Source organism: Paramisgurnus dabryanus, chromosome 2 (genome assembly GCF_030506205.2).
Source record: "Paramisgurnus dabryanus chromosome 2, PD_genome_1.1, whole genome shotgun sequence".
Lineage (NCBI taxonomy): Eukaryota > Metazoa > Chordata > Actinopteri > Cypriniformes > Cobitidae > Paramisgurnus > Paramisgurnus dabryanus.
In genome coordinates this window covers 30,365,372-30,385,499 of record NC_133338.1, presented here as the reverse complement: position 1 = coordinate 30,385,499, position 20,128 = coordinate 30,365,372, and the positions used below count along the sequence as shown (strand labels likewise).

General features: G+C 36.4%; 1 protein-coding gene across 1 annotated transcript; it reads left to right on the top strand.

The window, feature by feature from the left end:
* Positions 1 to 789: 789 nt before the first annotated feature.
* Positions 790 to 13,856, top strand: LOC135749207 (intelectin-like; the record flags this gene model as incomplete). Its single annotated transcript, XM_065267711.1, has 7 exons — positions 790 to 866; positions 8,968 to 9,092; positions 9,168 to 9,415; positions 9,546 to 9,704; positions 10,123 to 10,243; positions 13,316 to 13,419; positions 13,591 to 13,856. Coding segments are annotated over 7 exons (987 nt in total), but the record flags the coding sequence as incomplete, so codon positions are not given.
* Positions 13,857 to 20,128: the final 6,272 nt, after the last annotated feature.

Genomic DNA, 20,128 nt, shown 5'->3' with positions numbered 1-20,128 from the left:
GGACTGCAGGAGGAGAGTCGCAGTCGCATACAGACACCATGGTATCCTGGTCCATGACCTGCGAGAAGGTGGGGTTCAGCCATCTGTTGGCAATGACACGACCGTTCATTGCTGAAATGGCTTGAGCTGCAGCTTCTGAAATGCTTCTGAAATTGCTGAAATGGCTGTGGCTGCCTCTCCTCACCACCTGAGAACAGAAACATCCAATACATGTGGTGTATTTTATCTACTTTAAATGTCAATTACAGTATTACTCAAAGGAACTGTTAAATTTCTCCTATTAATCTTTAAAAATAAGCATCATACCTTAGCACTGGTGATGGTCCCAAACGTGGAGAAGACTCTATGAAGCTCCTGATCTGTCCAGCTGTAGGGCAAATTGTTCACATAGAGATGAACTCCCTGTAAAGACAACACATGCAAACACAAGTCAAGTTAATCTACTTGGACACATTTCTTGTTCACTGAAGATCTGATCACATTTTTCCCCCAAAAAATCTTTTAGCACCAGCTCCCACTGCTTTCTTTGAAGTTTCTTTGGAAAGACATACATGATGAACTGGAAAGTGTTGAGATTAAATGTTTCACTCACATGAGGTTATAGTATTAGTTTTACCCCTAAAGGGTTAAAAGGGTCTTCTCTGTAATTTTCCAGTGAGGTCTGTTTTTATTTCTCAAAGAGCAGATGAGCAAATGTTCTTGCCTTATTAGGATGTATATCCGGCATCCTTACCATATATAGAAAACCTCCACACCTCCTTAGACTCCTATATAAGCTGACTATTGACAAGAATATTGAACTTTTACATCTTGGTTATTTCTGAAGACGGTGTGAAAGAGCCACGGGCGACAACAATACAATACAGGTAAGGGGTGTTTTTCTGCTTTATCTGACATTGAATAGTTGAAGAGCGGGTTCATTGTTTAACCCCTGATTGTCACAGGCCACAGGTGGGCCCAAACAGTATACGTAACTATTAAACGATAATTGCCTATTCTAAAACTAAAATATGGTTGTTGACAAATTATATATGTTTGTAGTTTTGTATGGTGTGTAGTTTTGCAAAAATTGAGACTCTAGTGAGACTAATTTTCTAAAATATCATGGGTCCACAGGTGGGCCTAGGTTATTATTATTAAAAACAATTAAAGCTCCTATAACACAAGCTGTTTCAGCATATCTGATGTTAATCTGGAGTACCCTGCTGAAAAAACAGTAAACCAATTACAGAAAATTCTAATGGTTTTATTGGTTTTATTGGGAATTTTATTGGTTCTAATGGAATATGGCCCAAAACACACTAGAGTGTATTGGTTTTTGTTGGTCTCTAATGGTATGTATTGGTTCTAATGGAATATGTATTAGTTCTAATGGAATATTGCCCAAAACAGACTATAGTGTAGTGGTATTAATGGTAAAAGCTAATGGTTTCTATTGGTATTTTAATGGAAACCATTAGAATTTTTCTGTATTTTTTTTCTGTAATGGTTTTTTGTTCCTGTGACTTCTAGCATCCTCGGTTCTCGCTTTCCCACTGATTGACGTGTGGGCGTGGTTTTCCGGGGGAAGTGCCCATAAAAAGAAGTGATACGTATGGCTTTACCCTCATACATCAGCTGGACCTTTATTCAAAAAATACTTTCAGAAACTTGTTCAAACCCTGGCAAAGTGCATTCGGCACAGATATACTCTGTAACATGTTTAGCATGAGGAAACCAACTCTTAAACTATGTTAATAAGTCTGAATGCATGAAATATTAATGGGCCGCCCCTTTAAACTATTAAAACATGGCTTATGACACCTCTAGCCAAACCAATGACCCCTCAGGGTATGTGCTGCAACCATGGACTGTAAAAAAGATGGACGACGCCTGTTCACTCTCTTCCATTGGTGAAAAGTGAAGCCGCCAATGTCCCGATACGGCTTTGACATCTTGGGTCTTGAGTCTGTGCAGTAGCAATTTCGAGACTAGTCCTGCACAGTAGTGAGCAGGAAGTAAAGCCGCGAAATCAAGACCCCGCCCTTGTTCTCGCAGAATGCGCATATCACACGATATCACAGCTGTCAATAATGACGAGACACCACCGTTTTTATATCATTAAAGGTGCTCTCCGTAAGTTGAGAAATTTCTAACCGTTACTGACACCAGTGGCCGTTATAGAAACTGCAGCCAGTCTCATGCTCGTTCTCAGTAGGCACACTCGTACGAGCACGACCACAACAACCAGAGTTGCCGTAGCAACCACAGACAGCTCATTGAGATTCACCAGCATGTTTACAAATGTAAGAAAAGTTACAGTACTGTAAGGTTATTGTTTGACAGACCATATTTTAGCAAAATGTTGCAGTGCTACTTTATATTTTCTTTATATAAGTCTACTTCTAAAAGTTTTGTAACACGACACTGTAAAACACACTCCCGACACTCACAATCTTAATGCACTCGTGCTCTGAATAAAGATAATTCATATAAGACAGTAACTTTTGAAACGGTCCTGTGCTACATGCTATCGTTAGCATTACACCACAAAATAAATGTTATCGTTAACATTACACCACAAAATAAATGCTATCGTTAGCATTACACCACAAAAACAATAACAAAATATATTACAGATGCCCTGTAACTATGTCTTACCTTTGCAGTAAAAACGAAACCTGCTCAAGGTCTGTTTTCATACCCAGCGCTGACCGGAGCTCCCTCCAAGCATCAAATGTCAATCCGATGTTTACTCTTGTCTTTTCCCCGATTCCGGTCACGCACTATTTTGGTTCGCACTAGATAAGGATTTTTTTTAAACTTACGAGGAGTTTCCGTGAGTGTCTGGATTGTGCTGGAAGTTGGTCGCTTCTTTCCGTCTACAGAGTCCATTTGAGACATTCTAGCGATTGCCGCTGTTTACTAATGACTGCCGTACGCGTCTATATGGAACGCCCAGGTAGACGAGCACGCGCATGACGTCACATTTTGAATTTCGCGCCAATTCGGACCGACTTCTCCACACAGAAAAGTACAGGCTGATAGAGACAACCGTGGAGGACACTCAAGGTGTCATTCTTTCTATTACATTATGGTTGCCTCATAAATATACAAATGAAAACTATCTTAAAGATTTTTTTAAGTTATAACTTACATTCAGCCCCTTTAAATAACTAACTAAAAAGAAACTTATTTTAAAAACAAACATTTGAATTTACATCTGCGTGATAAAAACTACAGTAAATGACAAAAACCAGCTTCCGAAAAAAGATAATTGAAGTGTAATTAAATTGTTTAGTTGGTCTTAAGAGCCATTAAATAACATGGGGAGGCGGGGTTTTTTGACCTATACTGGGACCAGTCACTGGGGGGCGATTGAGACGTTTTGGCTTCACTTTTCAGGGCTTGTGTGGCACGCTTAGCTGCAGCCTAAAACATGCCTGTGCGTGCTCAGTGATAGAACGCACAACTGGGTTACTTAAATCCTGTTGAATGAGCTTAAATGTAGCTGGTGGAATGATGTTATTCAGGCCAGAGAAAATCTGTAAGATTATTTTAGCATGTTGTGTACTGCACAACCTTTAGTTGATAGAACGTTTATAATAAAGCAATAAGCCCCAAGAAGCAGTGGGCTACTAGTGCATTTTATAACAGCTAAGGGGCGTTGTTAGGCCCTTAGCTGTTATAAAATCCACTGTAACCCCACTGCTTCATAGGGGTTATTGCTTTATTATAAACGGTTACTTCATATGCATAAGGTTAGCGGGATTTTATAAAATAAAACACAAATAAGCTGTAATTATATTAGTACAAATATTACTTTTCCGTCAAACAAAGTAGTTCCTCAGAATCAAGTGTGCCAGAAACAGTGGCAGTTCCCAACCAACACAGACGCAGCAAAGACACAATGAAAATATGATTTAAGACTGTGGTGTTTATTTTATAAATCAACATTCATCTAATTTATACATTAACATTTATATTGATCAAGTGATGATCAAATATGCTTGGAAGCATGCTTAACTCTTCCCCGTCAGTGTTTTTTTTTTAAAGTTGCCACCCAGTTTTAGTTTAATTCCTTGCAGAAAAATTATCTTCTTTAAATAGACATAAAATATCAAATGAAAGAACAAACCATCCGCTTTCAAACAAAAACAAAAAAACACGTTTCATCCTACCTTCATTTGTTTTCTTATCACCTCTCAGATTTTTTAGCTAAAAGCGGAGATAATTCCATTTATGTGAATAACTTTGGTAAGAGATCAGATTCAGAGCCTGATGAAAACACGCTGTTTTTAGTGTTGAGTGAATGCGTCAGTGTTTAAGTTGGGTAAGATCGCCACCCAGTGGATAGCGGAAATATGATTTTGAGGTGGAAACTCCTCAGGGAGCGTTTTCTCTTTATTGATTAGATGACTCAACAATATTTATTGACATGTATCTGGATATCGCCATAAATGTTTACAAATTAAAAATATGATTAAAGACTGTGGAGTTTATTTTCATAAATCAGTACGCAGCAACAGTGGCGCATACTTCTGTAATGCGGTCTGAACCGTGGGTTTACCGGGTATTTTATCATGGCTTAGAACACGTTTCAACCAATCAGAATGAAGAACCAGAACTGCCCATTTTATAATGATATATAATCTCATTCTCGTAGTTTTAAAAATAGTTTCTGCAGTTGCTACAATGTGCATTTAATAATTCTATGATTAAGCAAATGGAACTTTTAAAAGTGTTTTAAACAATTGCACAAAAGTTATATGCATTTCCTTGGCTGCTAAGCAACAATTTATTCAATGAGTCATTTATTTCCCGTAGGACAGCTGCCACGTCCCTAACAACAAGGATGAGGGCATCTTGATTAGCTGAAATGCTCAACTTTACAGCAGAAAATATGGTAACACTTTATTTTACGACCCGCAAAGTACCGCGTAATTAAACCGAATTTACAGCGTACCTATTTGTAACAACAGAGTACCTCTACAGTACGTACTTGTAGTTATAAGGGAACAATATTTTAAGTTTCGGGTAATAAGGGGGTAAGAATATATGGAAAATTATTCTCTAAGTATTTCATAACTACAGGGTACCTATTGTAATATTACGCGGTATGTATGACTTACGTCTATGGGTAATATGGTCTATGTGTAATATGTTTTTTTTATCATATTTGCTACTTACCTGATAAGTGTTTTGTATAGCCTACAGTTGATGTCTACAAGCCACGTCGGCAAATAAAATATAACACACAATAAAAATAATAGCAACTTGTACCTCTTTGATCTGTATATGTATACATGAGTTACCAGGTAACTGTTATATTTGCGGGCTGTAAATTAAAGTGGGGCTTATTCCCTGATTGTTCTGTGTATGTACCAAGTAACTCTTATATTTGCGGGCTGTAAATTAAAGTGGGACTTATTCCCCGATTGTTCTGTGTATGTACCAGGTAACTCTCATTTTTGCGGGCTGTAAACTAAAGTGGTGCTTTGTTCACCTCTTGTTATAAATGTTATAGGGTAAATACCATAAACATACAGAATATTGTTATTTTTATTTTAAAACAACTTATTTCAAAACATCTTTAAAACACTATAATTAAGCCAACACTTAATGTTTATTATCACATAACTTTTATTTAAAATAAAAAGTCATGACAATTTTTCATTGTTTTTGCGGCTTGGCTTCCTCTGTTGGTGTTCTTGTCCACTCGGATGATGAGTTGATGTCGTCTCACAAATGCTGTTCTGCATTACATATAAAAAACATAAATGAAAGCCTTCAGTAAATGTTTCTTCACTGTGCCTTGACAGAAACAGAGTTTTCTGAGCCAGTTACGTTAATAACTTTAGGCTAACGTATGTGCTAGCTATAACATGCTGCCATTAGCTGGCAACTTTCTTGAAAAAACATTGTTTGAAATGCGTGAGTCATGTATTAACAAAACCAGTCACCTTATCCAGCATGCGGATCCTGTTGACATCACTCGCAGCCGTACTCCACAGTGTAGAACGTTTTTAAAACCTCTTAAAGAAATTTCACCTCAGGATCGCGTTCCAGCAAACCTCCTGCAGACGGCCGCGCGCTCTACACCTGCGCAGTAGCCTACGCATGTAGTCGTCTTTTGCTTTAGCGGGAGCTGATATCTGCTGTTGTGTCATTCTCGTTTGCCATTGCATAAATTATATTTGGCTAAAATACTTGTGTTTACAGTAAATAAATTGCAGCACCACTTCAAATATGTCCGCAAATCTAGGAGTTTCCTGGTAAATAGGGAATAAGTTGCTATTTTTATTGTACTTACCTTAAAAAAAAAAAGATAACCACATTAAATCAGCTGGACTTTTGTTATTAAAAGCAAGTAATATAGGCTACTAAAATAAAAGTGATGTGCTGTTATATTTATTTGCTGATGTGGCTCGTAGACATTGACTGTGTACAACATTCAGTAGTCAATATGAAAAATTCACAATAAAAAAAATAAAAAAATAAAACATAATTTCCCCATAGACTTGACTAAGTCATACATACCAAGTAATATTACAATAGGTGCCCTGTTGTTATAAAATACTTAGAGTATAAATAATTTATAATTCTTCATATTCTTACCCCCTTATTACCCCAAACTTAAAATATTATTCCCTTATACCTACAAGTACGTACTGTAGAGGTACCCTGTTGTTACAAATAGGTACGCTGTAAATTCGGTTTAAATACGCGGTACTTTGCGTAAAATAAAGTGTTACCGAAAATATTATTTTTACAGCTTGGTAAAGCTTTTGATCTGTATAGCTAATTTTTCCCTTCATGACAACTGTTAGGGGGGTGAATTTTTTTGTTACTCATCCGTTTAAATTATAATAAGCTTAATTAAGTGTATGGCCACTTGAGGGACGTGTTAACTGCCAATGCTGTCACTATCGTCGAGCTAGGTGGGTGTGGTTTCAGCAAGCAGCCACCTCAGCTTCACCCACGTTTCGCCTCTTTACCCACCTCCGGCTATCAGCGAGTGAAGCACGGTGACAAATGGCCAAAATGGTGACAACCAAGCTCCACCAACTATTGGCTTCAAAAAAGCTCTTCACAAACCTATGGGTGATGTCACGGACACTACATCCATATTTCTTTCCAGTCTATGGGATGGTCAATATTTTTCCTTTTGTTTGCAGACTATCTTTGACACAAAGATGTTTTGGGGAAATCTTTTCATCAGTCTCTCACTGAATTTATGGTTCTGTGAGTCTACTAAATGTAAGTGATTAACTGACAGAGGTGTAAAGTACTTGAGTAATTTTACTTGATTACTGTACTTAAGTATTATTTTTGGTGATTTTTACTTTACTTGAGTACAATTTAAAATCAGTACTTTTACTTTTACTTAATTACATTTTTTAAGGAAAAAAAAGGACTTTTTACTCCTTACAATTTTATTTACAGTCAAAAAGTACTTATTTTTTAGAGATCACCTCATTCTATTTTCCCTTGCTCTTACCAAAACAATTGAATTAGGCTGATGGGCAGTTTAACTTAAATGTATTTCATTCTGGATCCTTTGGACAATTCTAAGGAATTGGCCAACAGTTCATCTGATGATGAAGATTTTTTCGCTTCTTTGAAACCGTCAGCACATGAAGTGTGTTCCTGTGTGACATGTTCCCTGCTATTTGCAGCCTTTCTATCAAGACTAAGACCTTGTTCACACTGTCAGTCCAAATCTGATTTTGGTGCATATCCAATTTGACAGATTCACTGTCTATATTGTGTATCACAACTGTTCAGATCTGATCTGTGCGTCCTGCAGCGTTCTGCCGTTTTCCAGATTATCTGCACTGTTTCTATGGCAATGACGTCGCGCTGGTTCGGCAATCTGCCTCGACGTCTGATGTGTTTACGTGACGCAACAGCATGACATAACCAAAAAGCTACACAAATGCGATCAGGGCGGTCAGACTGAAATGGATTTCCGGAAATGCGATTTGAAAAACAATTTCAAACTACCGCTGGATGTAGCCTGAAACGGATTAGAAAAAAAAGGATTTCATGTGGTTTTTGGCCGTTCACACGTTCTAAATGTGATTGGATTCCTATCGGATATACCCCAAAATCGGATTTGGACTGACAGTGTGAACAAGGTCTAATAGACATCTTCATGCATCGCCTGCCTGTGAGAGGCTTGATAGAGCTTGAATTTTGAAAATCAGCTGCTGCTTAAGTTAAATTTGAGGTTTTGCAACTTTGAGTAGCATGTTGCATACTGAAATTAGGTAGTCTTATAATGTAGTTTAATAAGTAAGGAATAATTGACGATGGGCTGTTGAATTATAAAAAAATAATGCACACCCAGGTGGTAATGCGTTACACCGCAGGTGTGCATTATTTTCGAATAAATCAAAGGACCGGAGCCATTTATTCCGCTTATACCACGGTAACCACAAACATTGCTCTGATGCCTATTTTTAAGACATTTTAAAGGTTAGGTGTGCAGTTATTAAAAAATAATCAACACCCATGGAACATTTCTCAGCCAATCAGAATCAAGCATTCAACAAACCCGTGGTATAAATAAATACAATTAAATACAAACAGTTGTAAAGCAGGATAAAACCTTGTATGTGTTTCATTCACATGGTTTTAGAGATTAAAAGCTTAAACAAGAATCTCTTTCTGATATTTTTACTTTTTTAATACTCAAGTACAATTTGAATGTGGTACTTTTTTACTTTTACTCAAGTATGATTCTCGCCAGATACTTTTACCTTTAATTGAGTAAAATTTACACTCAGTACTTGTACTTTCACTTGAGTAAAATTTTTGAGTACTTTTTACACCTCTGTTAACTGATTTATTTATTGCTCTTTAAAACTCACATAAAACATTCAAATGTATTATACTTGAGTTGATATTGTATTTAAAGTGCTTTAAAGAATACTTCAGTTGTTGTTTTTCACACTACATTTAATATTAACATGTCTTTTTAAGTTTCTGCAGTAAAGGGCAAGTTCAAGATAAAGAAACATCTGATGAATCTAAACATCATCTGGAGATATTTAGATATAAGGCTCGAAGCTGCAAAGAAATTCAGGAGAAGTACAACATTAATAAAGGTAAGTTTTTTTCTATTCTTTTTCTTTTTTTATCTAAGGATTTAATTGATGACACAATTGCTTTTGTCCACACAGATGGCCTATACTATCTGACCACAGAAAATGGGGTGATTTACCAGACGTTCTGTGATATGACCACAGCGGGGGGAGGCTGGACGTTGGTGTCCAGTGTGCACGAGAACAACATGTATGGAAAATGCACTGTTGGTGATCGCTGGTCAAGTGAGCAGGGCAATAACCCCAACCGCCCTGATGGGGAAGGAGCGTGGTCAAACACAGTCACGTTTGGAACAGCACTGGCTGCTACCAGTGATGACTACAAGGTATTTTTAATTATTAATATATATATATTATTTATATTACATTTTTTCCTTTTCAAATAGACAGATTTTGTGTTTGTTCTACAAAACGATCATTTTATAGAATTGACAGCCTGTGTCCCACCTGTCACAGAATCCTGGATACTTTGACATTGCAGCACAAGATGTGTCTGTGTGGCACGTTCCTAATAACGTGGAAATGGAGCACTGGAAATCTGCCTCAATCCTGCGATATCACACTACATCTCACTTCTTAAGTTACAACGGTGGAAACCTTTTCAGATTATTTAAGGTTAATGAGTTTTTGTTACTGGTCATTTACAGCAGACATCTCATAGCCACTTACAATGCATTGTTGGTATACGGCTGTGGGTTCCCAAATAATCATACCCATGATCTTGGCATTGCTGCCGTCATGATCTATTGAAAACACTACTCAATCGTATTATCAGTTGTCAAGTTGTCAAGTTTTATTGGTCTAAAGAAGGTTGATGAATCTGATCAAACAGAGATTTTTGACAGTTATAATAATACTGGATGATGTTGGTTGTTACATAATGAAAAGAACCATGAAAAATACTAAAGAATAATCATAGATACTATTACTCATAGATACTATTTAACATTGTGCAAAACAGTACCATTATTGTAAAAATACTCAATTACAAATACTACTATAAATACTCAATTAATCTTTATCTGTTTTTCAGAAATACCCAGTGAGGTATGGAATAGGGGAGTGTCGCAAGGATAATGGACCTTCTATTCCAGTTGTGTATGACAGTAGTGATGCAGAATACACCAAAACCCTTTATGGTCCTCATTCAAGAGGTGTGATAATATCTCAATATTTATTTAATTTCAAGCCATTTTTATGTATATCAATATTATCAACAGATTTATTTATCCACTTCTAATATAGGTTCTGAAAATGTTCATTCCAGTGATGCCATAGAATAAACATTTTGGGTTCTCAAATGGTTCTTAAAGGGATAGTTCACCCAAAAATGAAAATTCTGTCATTCTGTCAAAATTAATAATTTACTCACTTGTTACAAACCTGTATACATTTATTTGTTCTTATAAACACAAAGGAAGATATTTTGAGGAATGTTTGTAACCAAACCGTTTGTGGACACCATTCACTACATGGTATTCTTTTGTCCTACTATAGAAGTGAATGCGGCTTATGATCGGTTTGGTTATGAACATTCCTCAAACTATCTTCCTTTGTGTTCATCAGAATAAAGAAATTCATTTTTGGGTGAACTATCCCTTTAAAAGAAGCACTTCTTCATACCTTTTTATAGACCGAAGAACCTTTTTCCACTAATTAATTACTAATTAGTTACATTTATTTATTACACGGCTCTCTGGAATGCTTGATTCTGATTGGTCAGTTGAGACATTTGCAGGTTCGTTCTTTTCGAATAATAACCGCTCCAAAATAATAACGCATAGCCGGTACTACTTTTACGAGTAAGATCGCTCCGCGCCAATAAAGATCAATAAAGATTACTGTTTGTTTGGCGCCATCTTGTGACAAACACTGGACAACCACGACAAGACACAGAGAGCTTACTGAGACTGAACTTGACAAAATAGAGCATGACAGCTACGAAGCCAACACACAAAAAAATACAGAATGGGCATTAAAACTTCTCAAAGACTGGCTAAAAGAGAAAAAATGGAGACAGACAAGTATGAAGCAGAGGATCTTAATAAGGTATTACGATCATTTTATGCATCTGTGCAAAGTTTCGCGGAAGGATAAAAATGTTAATTTAAAACAAATATGCCAATAAAATGTTTCAAATTCATATTCATGTCCAGTTTTTTTTCTTATGTGACAAGTAGCCGTGTAATAAGCGGGATAATGTAGAGTCAGCCGGTAGTTATCGGGAAATAAGCCCCTTCAGTGTGATACAAGACCCTCCGCTTCGCGTCGGGTCCTGATCACACTGTCGGGGCTTATTTCCCGATAACTACCGGCTGCCTCTACATTATCCCTTACATAGCGCTTTTCCAGTGCTCAAAGCGGTTTACATATGAATGGGGGAATCTCCTCAACCACCACCAATGAAGAAAAGAACAAGCAGTTTATATAGGCTGCTTCCGAAAACTCAAGGCAGTGACTTGTTTCCTTGCTGCCTCATGAGCAGTAATGGGCAGTGACGCGTTACTGTAATCCGATTACTTTTTTCAAGTAACGAGTAACGTAAGGGATTACAATTGCAAAAACAGTAATTAGATAACTGTTACTTCCCCCGTAAGCAGGCTGCGTTACTGCGTTATTTATTTAACCTTAATTTTGTTTCGTGAAACTGTCTCGTGTCTTGACGCGAGTCGAGTGACAATGACGTATGAGCGGCGCGCCATCAGTCAGTGTAGTGTTGAACATGAAGAGACAACATGGAGCGCTTGGAAGTACCGACATTACTTTGAGTTTAACCCAGTTAAAGGTGTCAAAAACATCAGCGTCCGCTGTACAGGAATGTGAAACTTACTGAAAAAAACCCTGAACCCCCAGCTGACATGACCGCTGCGGCTCCATCTCATACACGTTCATGCGGAATCTGATGTAAACAACAGACTTTATATCTATATTTCATGGATTATACGCATTTGTGGACAAGCTGACATGACCGCTGTGGCTCCATCTCATACACGTTCACGCGAAATCTAATGTAAACAACAGAATATATATCTATATTTCATGGATTATACGCATTTGTGGACAAAAATGGTAATTTGATGAATTCTATTAGACTGCTTTCATGGGTTATTCACACATCTGAAGCAGACTGGATTCGACTCGCGATTGTTATATTAACACCAAGGTAAGAAGTCCCGTTTATATTCTGCATGTTGTCATCTGGACTTCTGTAACAAAATACTACATTTATCATGCTAGAGCATCTGTATCTCAAAACAGAGACCATTAGCTGATGCTAAACACGTAGACCTTTTAAACGATGTATAGTAATGTTAATATTATTAATGTTTGTAGACATTAGGCTATATAGATATTGTTAGCAGCGTTAAAAAAACGACGTCATCACGCCCACGAATTTTAATTAATTGTTGTTATAAAATACTATTGTTGCCATGGAAATGCAACAGAAAAAACTTTTTTTTTGCAACTCCCTTAGTTTAAATGAAACATAAGGGTGAACTTAAGGGAAAATTACACTTAAGGTGCTTTATGCAACCGGGCCCTGTTGCTTTATACTGTAGCATATTCAGGTTGTGCATCATGAAAAGTAATTAGTAAAATAACTAGTAAAGTAACTGATTACTTTTATCAAGTAACTTGACCAAAACTGCTCTTGAGGCAATGACTTCGGGGGCATGAAGGCAGCTCAGAGATAAGATATGGACACACTTCAAAGGCAGTGTGTTTGAAATATAAACAGAGAGCGCCTTTGTGATAACTAATCATATAAACTACAATACTAATTTCTTGCTAGAAATGCAATTAAAAGGTGTAAAAAGTGAAAATATACATTTATTTGCACTAAATTTGTGCTCCAGTCGCTTCCGTGGTTGTCATTTTATTTTTTCGAACTCGACCAGGCTCGACCAATCACATTCTCATTGTACGCCCACGCATAGAATTGTGGGACAAGAAAATGGAGGTATCTCAGGAGAAAGGAAGTAAACCTAACATTGAATTTGGACATGCCTTGATGCCTTCCTACCTTGGAAAGCTGTCGCAGAAGGCAGCAATTTAGAGTTTTCGGACACAGCTATCTTCACCTTTGATAATAATGTATTTTATAGTTTATATAATAACATGGCTGGAAAAAAGTAGGAAATAAAGTAAGATTAGTCCCTTTATTGATTACCATATAATATAAACTATTTCTTAAATTGAATCTATATTAAATCTGTATATTTTAGGGGAATTTGAGTCTGGGTTCATCACATTCAGAGTCTTCAATAATGAGAAAGCTGCCATGGCTGTTTGTTCTGGTGTTAAACCAGTTGGATGTAACACTGAACATGTAAGTTACTACAAAAATGAGTCACTAGTATTTAATCAAAAATTACTTTTCTGTTTTGAAAACAATTCACTGTAATGCCTTATGTAAACAACAAACTTTTAAACAATGTGAACTGCAAACAAAATGTACATTATTCTGTATGATTAAATAAAAAAACTTGCTTTTTTACAGTACTGTATTGGTGGAGGTGGACACTTTCCAGAGGCCGCCCCTAGACAGTGTGGAGATTTTGCAGGTTTTGACTGGGATGGTTATGGTACCGGTGTAGGCTGGAGTACATCAAGAAATCTACTCGAAGCAGCAGCACTTATGTTTTATCGCTGAAAATCTATTTTCAGAAAATCAAACCAGACATAATTCTAGAATCATCAGCATGTATGCCTATTCTGTACTTTGTGTCTTTATAAGAATCAATTAAATGTCATGAACCCACCCTGTTACAGCAGTGCTTTTTCATACCACCGATTTGAAAAAACTTTCCAAAAGGGAACAGCAGTACTGAGAGGTATGAACATGTGGAGGACTTCTCCCCCCCAGAATCCCCTGAATCACACTGTGATATGAATGAGGAAAGTGCAGGTCCACTGCCTTATCAATTTAAACCTTTGAACCCTCACGTGTATACAGGAGAATGTGAACACAAAGCAGATAAAGCGCATAAAATAACTATTCAAAGTTTATCTTGCATATAAATGCTGACGTATTGTGATCAATCATGGCCATTGGAAGCAAACAAAGTTGGTCTGTCCAAAACATTTACCGGAGTATGGCATTATTTTGTATTTTGGTGCCTTTTATTAGTTTTTATAGTCTAAAAGCTTTGCTTACATCATTGTGTCAAGGGAGTGTATTGGGAGAAAGTAGTAAAGAGTTGAATTTATATGGCCAAGTGGAATGGATATGAGGACGCAGCAGCATGGAAGTCAGGCTGTAACTATACAGCGGAACCAAGTTTAATTTATTATGGTATTCCTGGGTAGACCTCAATGAATACTCTGAAATGAGATAATTTTACAATATTATGGTTAATTACTTTAGGGGTTTTTTTGAGTCATGAATCGATAATTGTCAGATTATCAAAAACAGGGGGTGGAACTAAAGTTAGAAAATAACTAAAGTTACAAATAAAGTAAGGTCTAACAGTAGTATTTAGGTGCAGAAATAGAGAGATGGTCCTCACTGCAATACACAACATCCAGGGGGCGGGGATGGATCTAGATCCAACTCCTCCCACTTTATATACTTTGTTCTGCCAAATGAACCAGAATATCTGCGTTTTTGCAGCCCGCAATTAGTTGCGACCTGTGGTCGTCAACGTTTGCTCTTATCAGTTTAAGTCTATGTTTGATTAATAATATAGTTGAGAAAGATCCATAATTAAGTAATGATCACAGATAGTGTAAGGCAGTGGTTCCCAAACTTTTTCAGCGTGCGGCCCCCCTTGTTTCAGTGCATTATTTTGCGGCCCCCCGAAAGAAAATTTATGACAAAAACAGTTTAAAAATGTAATATTTTAATTAAACAAAACATATAAAATTATACCTAGTAGTGCTGTTGTTAAGTTGGCTTATTATATTTTAGGTTTAATTACACAGAATTCATGATAAATGGGTGTATTTTATAAAATGTCATAAAACTGGGGCCCCCCTGGCACCATCTCACGGCCCCCAGTTTGAAAACCACTGGTGTAAGGGGAGGTAAGGGACACGTTCCTGACAGTGTGATATCACTGAAGCAGTGGCGAAGCTACAGGTGGGCCTGGCCGGGCCTGGGCCCGCCCACTTTGAGTTGTGGCCCATCCAATCAGAAGGCCATTTTCCAGACAAATGTGTAAATAATTTAACAAAAATAAATAATAGTACTACGAATAGACGTCTTATCACACTATATTAATTTCATATATGTAATACAATTATAAATATAATTAAAATATAAAATATAAGTGCAAGTTTGCATGTTCAGGCAGTTTCGCAGTTTTCTTTTACCCTATTGGTGCACACGCTTGTCAACATGAAACGTTGAATATGATTCGTCAGTCATTGTTAGTTCCGCCTACGCGCGATTGAACTGAATTTAAAAATAGCAAGTCGCAAATCATCAAGTTTAACAGCCTTTCCACGATGACATTTGCTGTTGTTTGTTTGCTTTTGGAGACAGAGACTATACATCACTCATGGAAATGTTGGATTACTGAGGACATCTTTTCAAAAGTTAAAAAAACGAAACAAGCACTTATTACTTTGATAATGACGTCATGCTGTGTTGAAAGACTGTTCTTCACCACATATTGTACAAAAACATATAACGTTACGCTCATCGATGATAAATGCTCGTCTGAGCAGAGGCGATTCTAGGGTTAGAGCTTTAGGGGTGCTGAGCACCCAATGAGCTCCGCTGCCACCACCCACTCTTTTTTCCTACAGAAACCAATAATATGTCTATTGTAAAATAACTATCATTTTAACATTGGTTCAACTAACTCCAAAATCCAGATTTTTTTGGAGACCTTTCAGGCATGAAAACGGGTCAGGGGTGAAAAGATGAGAAGAAAATTACCCCTCTAGGGTCCGGGAGCATGCTCCCCCTTAGAATTTTTTTAAATTACATATTTTAAAGCATCAATCTGATGAGTTTTGAGATGCATTTTTTTCCCAACCTTTTTATTACTAATTAGTGGGGAGCTAGCACTTTTTTGCCATTAATGCCATATTAAAATATCAGGACAAAAGGTGGGCTACAGCCACTGATCTATATAAATGACTGGATTGCGCATAGAACGCTTGACATAACTGCGTGAGGTGAAGCCAGCGCAGAGTTCGAGCCGCCATCTTGGTATAGGCTACCCAACAGGCAGAGAGCGTCATTGACTTCCATTCAAAATCATGATCAAAATTTACCCCCTTTACAGCGTATCAGTTACACAAGGTTAATTTTTAGGATATGTGTACGTTAATTATTTGTTAATTCTGGTGTTATTTGCAATGTTTATGTTTTAATCGGGCAGGATAATGGATTTATAAAAAACCGTTAAGGTGAGTGTGTCTGCTGCATTTGTTAATGACATGGGTATAAATAAAGTTTTTTTTGACATTCAGCTACACTGTGACGGTCAGCGTGATATCTCTAAATAAGTTTAGGTAACTTGTAAGTTAAGATAACATAATTACAAAACTAGCAAATTATTGCATGCACATACTGTACAAAGCATGATTATTTATTTAGATTTCAGAATGAGCACGTTTATTGTCATTAATACTAAATATGCTGCGGTCTGTCTGCTGATCTGATACTGTAATAAAGATGAATGTATAATAACTGTTTAAAACGCAAAATGTACAACTTTCAGTAAATAACTATTTACATTCTTTAGACGTTTGTGTTGTTATAATGTACAGGGTAACTTCAGATATAAAAACGAAGACGAGTAAAGTGATATTTTATCATTAAAATCTGATAACGTCCATTGATTAAAAAGAACGTTTGGGTATACCAACATGGCGGTGCGGTGGCTTCACAAGTGTGACGTCATGCGCAATCCAGTCATTTATATAGATCAGTGGCTACAGAAGCAGTGTGGGTATGGTTTTATGTGGATATACAGTGTGTCGTTTTAAGCCTTTGTCAAAATGACAAATCTACTAATTTATAACTTTTATGCCTACAACATATGGTATGTTAATTTATAGTTTAATTTGCAGCTTTTCTTTTAACAGTCCTTTAATTGAACCATTACCTTTACTATATGTCTAAAACAAAACACTTGTGACTCCTGCACTAAGGGTTAAAAACGTTATCCCCTTCATATTAATCTACATGTGACAAACTAAAAAAATAGTTATTGTCTAGTTTGATAGTCAGACAGTTAGTGATTTCACACATAACTTACCGGTACTGGTGGTATAGTGATATGTATGGAGGACCACAAGAGTCATGCAAAATGTAATAAAGAACTTCAATATTTAATAACTACCTGGACAATAAAAATAGCAATTAATAGGTTTGTTTAAAAATTCATTAATTAATCTATAAATAAATAGACAAAGTTATAAATTATAAAAAAATCATTATGTAAGACTTTATTAGGCAATAAAAAGTGAGATTATAAAAATAACGTAGAAATGAAATATTAATCCATTAATAATAGTTCAAATTAATATAACAATTTATAAAAACAACATAAAATACTCAATAAGTTCATCATTTTAAATTGCATTTATAAATTCTTAATTAAATAATGGAATTTCAAAATGTATTTCAAAAAGCGATTTAAAAAGAGAAATAAATAACTGGATTTATAAATTGAATTACAAATACAGGTTTAAAATAGGCATTTAAAAGGGCATTTCCGTTTAACTTTTCTGTTTTCATTTTCCCAATGATTCTCCTTATTATTTTCGCTATTGGATTTGCTTTTCGTTTTAGCCTCTCTATTTAGCTTTTCCGTGACTCTTTGGGTCCTTGCAAATGGTCAAATGAGAAATCCAAATTAGCTATGGCCAGGAGGATGTAACAAGCTCGCTGATTGGCTCTGATTGTACGTCATGCGCAGATTTATAGATCTCAGATGAGGACCCAAAGAGTCACGGAAAAGCTAAATAGAGAGGCTAAAACGAAAAGCAAATCCAATAGCGAAAAGAATAAGGAGAACCAACGGGGAAATGAAAACAGAAAAGTCAAACGGAAATGCCCTTTTAAATGCCTAATTTAAACCTGTATTTGTAATTCAATTTATAAATCCAGTTATTTATTTCTCTTTTTAAATCGCTTTTTGAAATACAATTTGAAATTCCATTATTTAATTAAGAATTTATAAATGCAATTTAAAATGATGAACTTATTGAGTATTTTATGTTGTTTTTATAAATTGTTATATTAATTTGAATTATTTATTAATGGATTAATATTTCATTTCTATGTTATTTTTATAATCTCATTTTTATTGCCTAATAAAATGTTACATAATGATTTTTTTTGTAACTTTGTCTATTTATTTATAGATTAATTAATGAATTTTTAAACAAATCTATTAATTGCTATTTTTATTGTCCAGGTAGTTATTAAAAATTGAAGTTCTTTATTACATTTTGCATGACTCTTGTGGTCCTCCATAGATATGTAGTTTGTTTTCACTCTGTTCCAAACAAACGCCATGTTTTCATGACGACTGACCAGAAAAGACGCACGTGATGTCATGTTTACATGACTCCCGATTGTTAAAATAAGTCTCAAATTAACGATAAATCATACAATAAACTTTAACAACGGAGACACACGTACTGTATGCAACTACCCACTGAGACGCACAAAACTGCATGCGTCTTGCGGAAGAACATTGTAACCGGCACTACTTCTCTCCGTTTAAGTCTATGGACGAGTCACCCAGGTACTGTACTACTCCGCAGTGCGCAGGTACCCGCCGGACTAAAATAATCCGAAAATAAACCATTATTATACGTGTACCATGGTGATTCAGTATAAGACAAAAACACGGCTTGAAAGATTGATTCGTGATGTACTCGCTCATTATAAACATAACGTAAACATTTTGTAAGATTTGAACAAAAAAGTTGCATCACAACACTTTTAACTGATTCTCTCTCTGCGTGTGTTTCGCGCTCGGGCTAAGCGATGGTACAGAGAAGTAAAAGAAGAGGATGACACCATTTGCTAAGCGGGGAGTTTTTCATTTTCCACCTTAACATATACATTTTAAACCACAAACTACGGAGTATGTTTTGGACATTATTTAACCTTGTCAACTTGCTCAAAGTTTTAGGGGTGCTGAGCTCCTTTTTAGGGGTGCTGAAGCACCCCTAAAAAGGGGCTAGCCTCGCCCATGCGTCTGAGAAATGGATTTCTGCTTTTCTTTGCGCGAAGGGACATATTATGATCAAAGATATTGGACTTTGTTATTATGATCGAGACTTTCTCCATCTTTAACCAGAAGCCCTGTATCAGACTACAGTAGGACATGTAAAGGTGAGTTCAGACATTTTCGTAATGTTTATAGTGGTGTCATTACTACAGTTTATAGTCAGGAGTATTACTCCAGTCAACTATTTAGGGAGGCAGACTCTGTGTCGTGTATAGGCTGTATGATTTACAGTTGGAATAAAATTTACACTTAAATGACAACACATGAAATTTGGATTGCGCCATGTTGTTTGATGGCCATTTTCTCATTAAATAACAATCTCTCAAACGAGTTCTTTAGTAAAATCAAATCACTACCTGTTGAATCTGTCGTAGCCTATGACGCTTTCACGTCATGCATTTTGCTGACGAGGAATGACATATTATTTTTCGGAACTACGTTCACGTAACGTAAATAACGTAAAAACTAATTCCGTTATTAATTCTATTGAGTTGTGTTTTCAAGTGGATTAATAATTTGGTAGGGCACTGCCCATAGACTGTATAAAACAGGCACAGTCCCACCTGCCCATATACTGTAGACAAGCTGGTTGGTTATTTGTAAGTGGTTTTATAATTTTCCCCTTGAAACATTGTGCTGCCTGCATGGCATCAAGGTAACTTTGCTTAGGTAGCGTGCACACCAACGCTTTTAAACGCGGCTGAAGACGCCGAATGCCAGCTGTTTTTTCAGCCCAGCGCTTTGGTTGCTGTGATACTTGAGCTGTGAGCCGGTTGGTTGTTGTGATATTTGTCCCGCCCTTCGTCCACTGTGATTGGACAGCCATGTGATAAC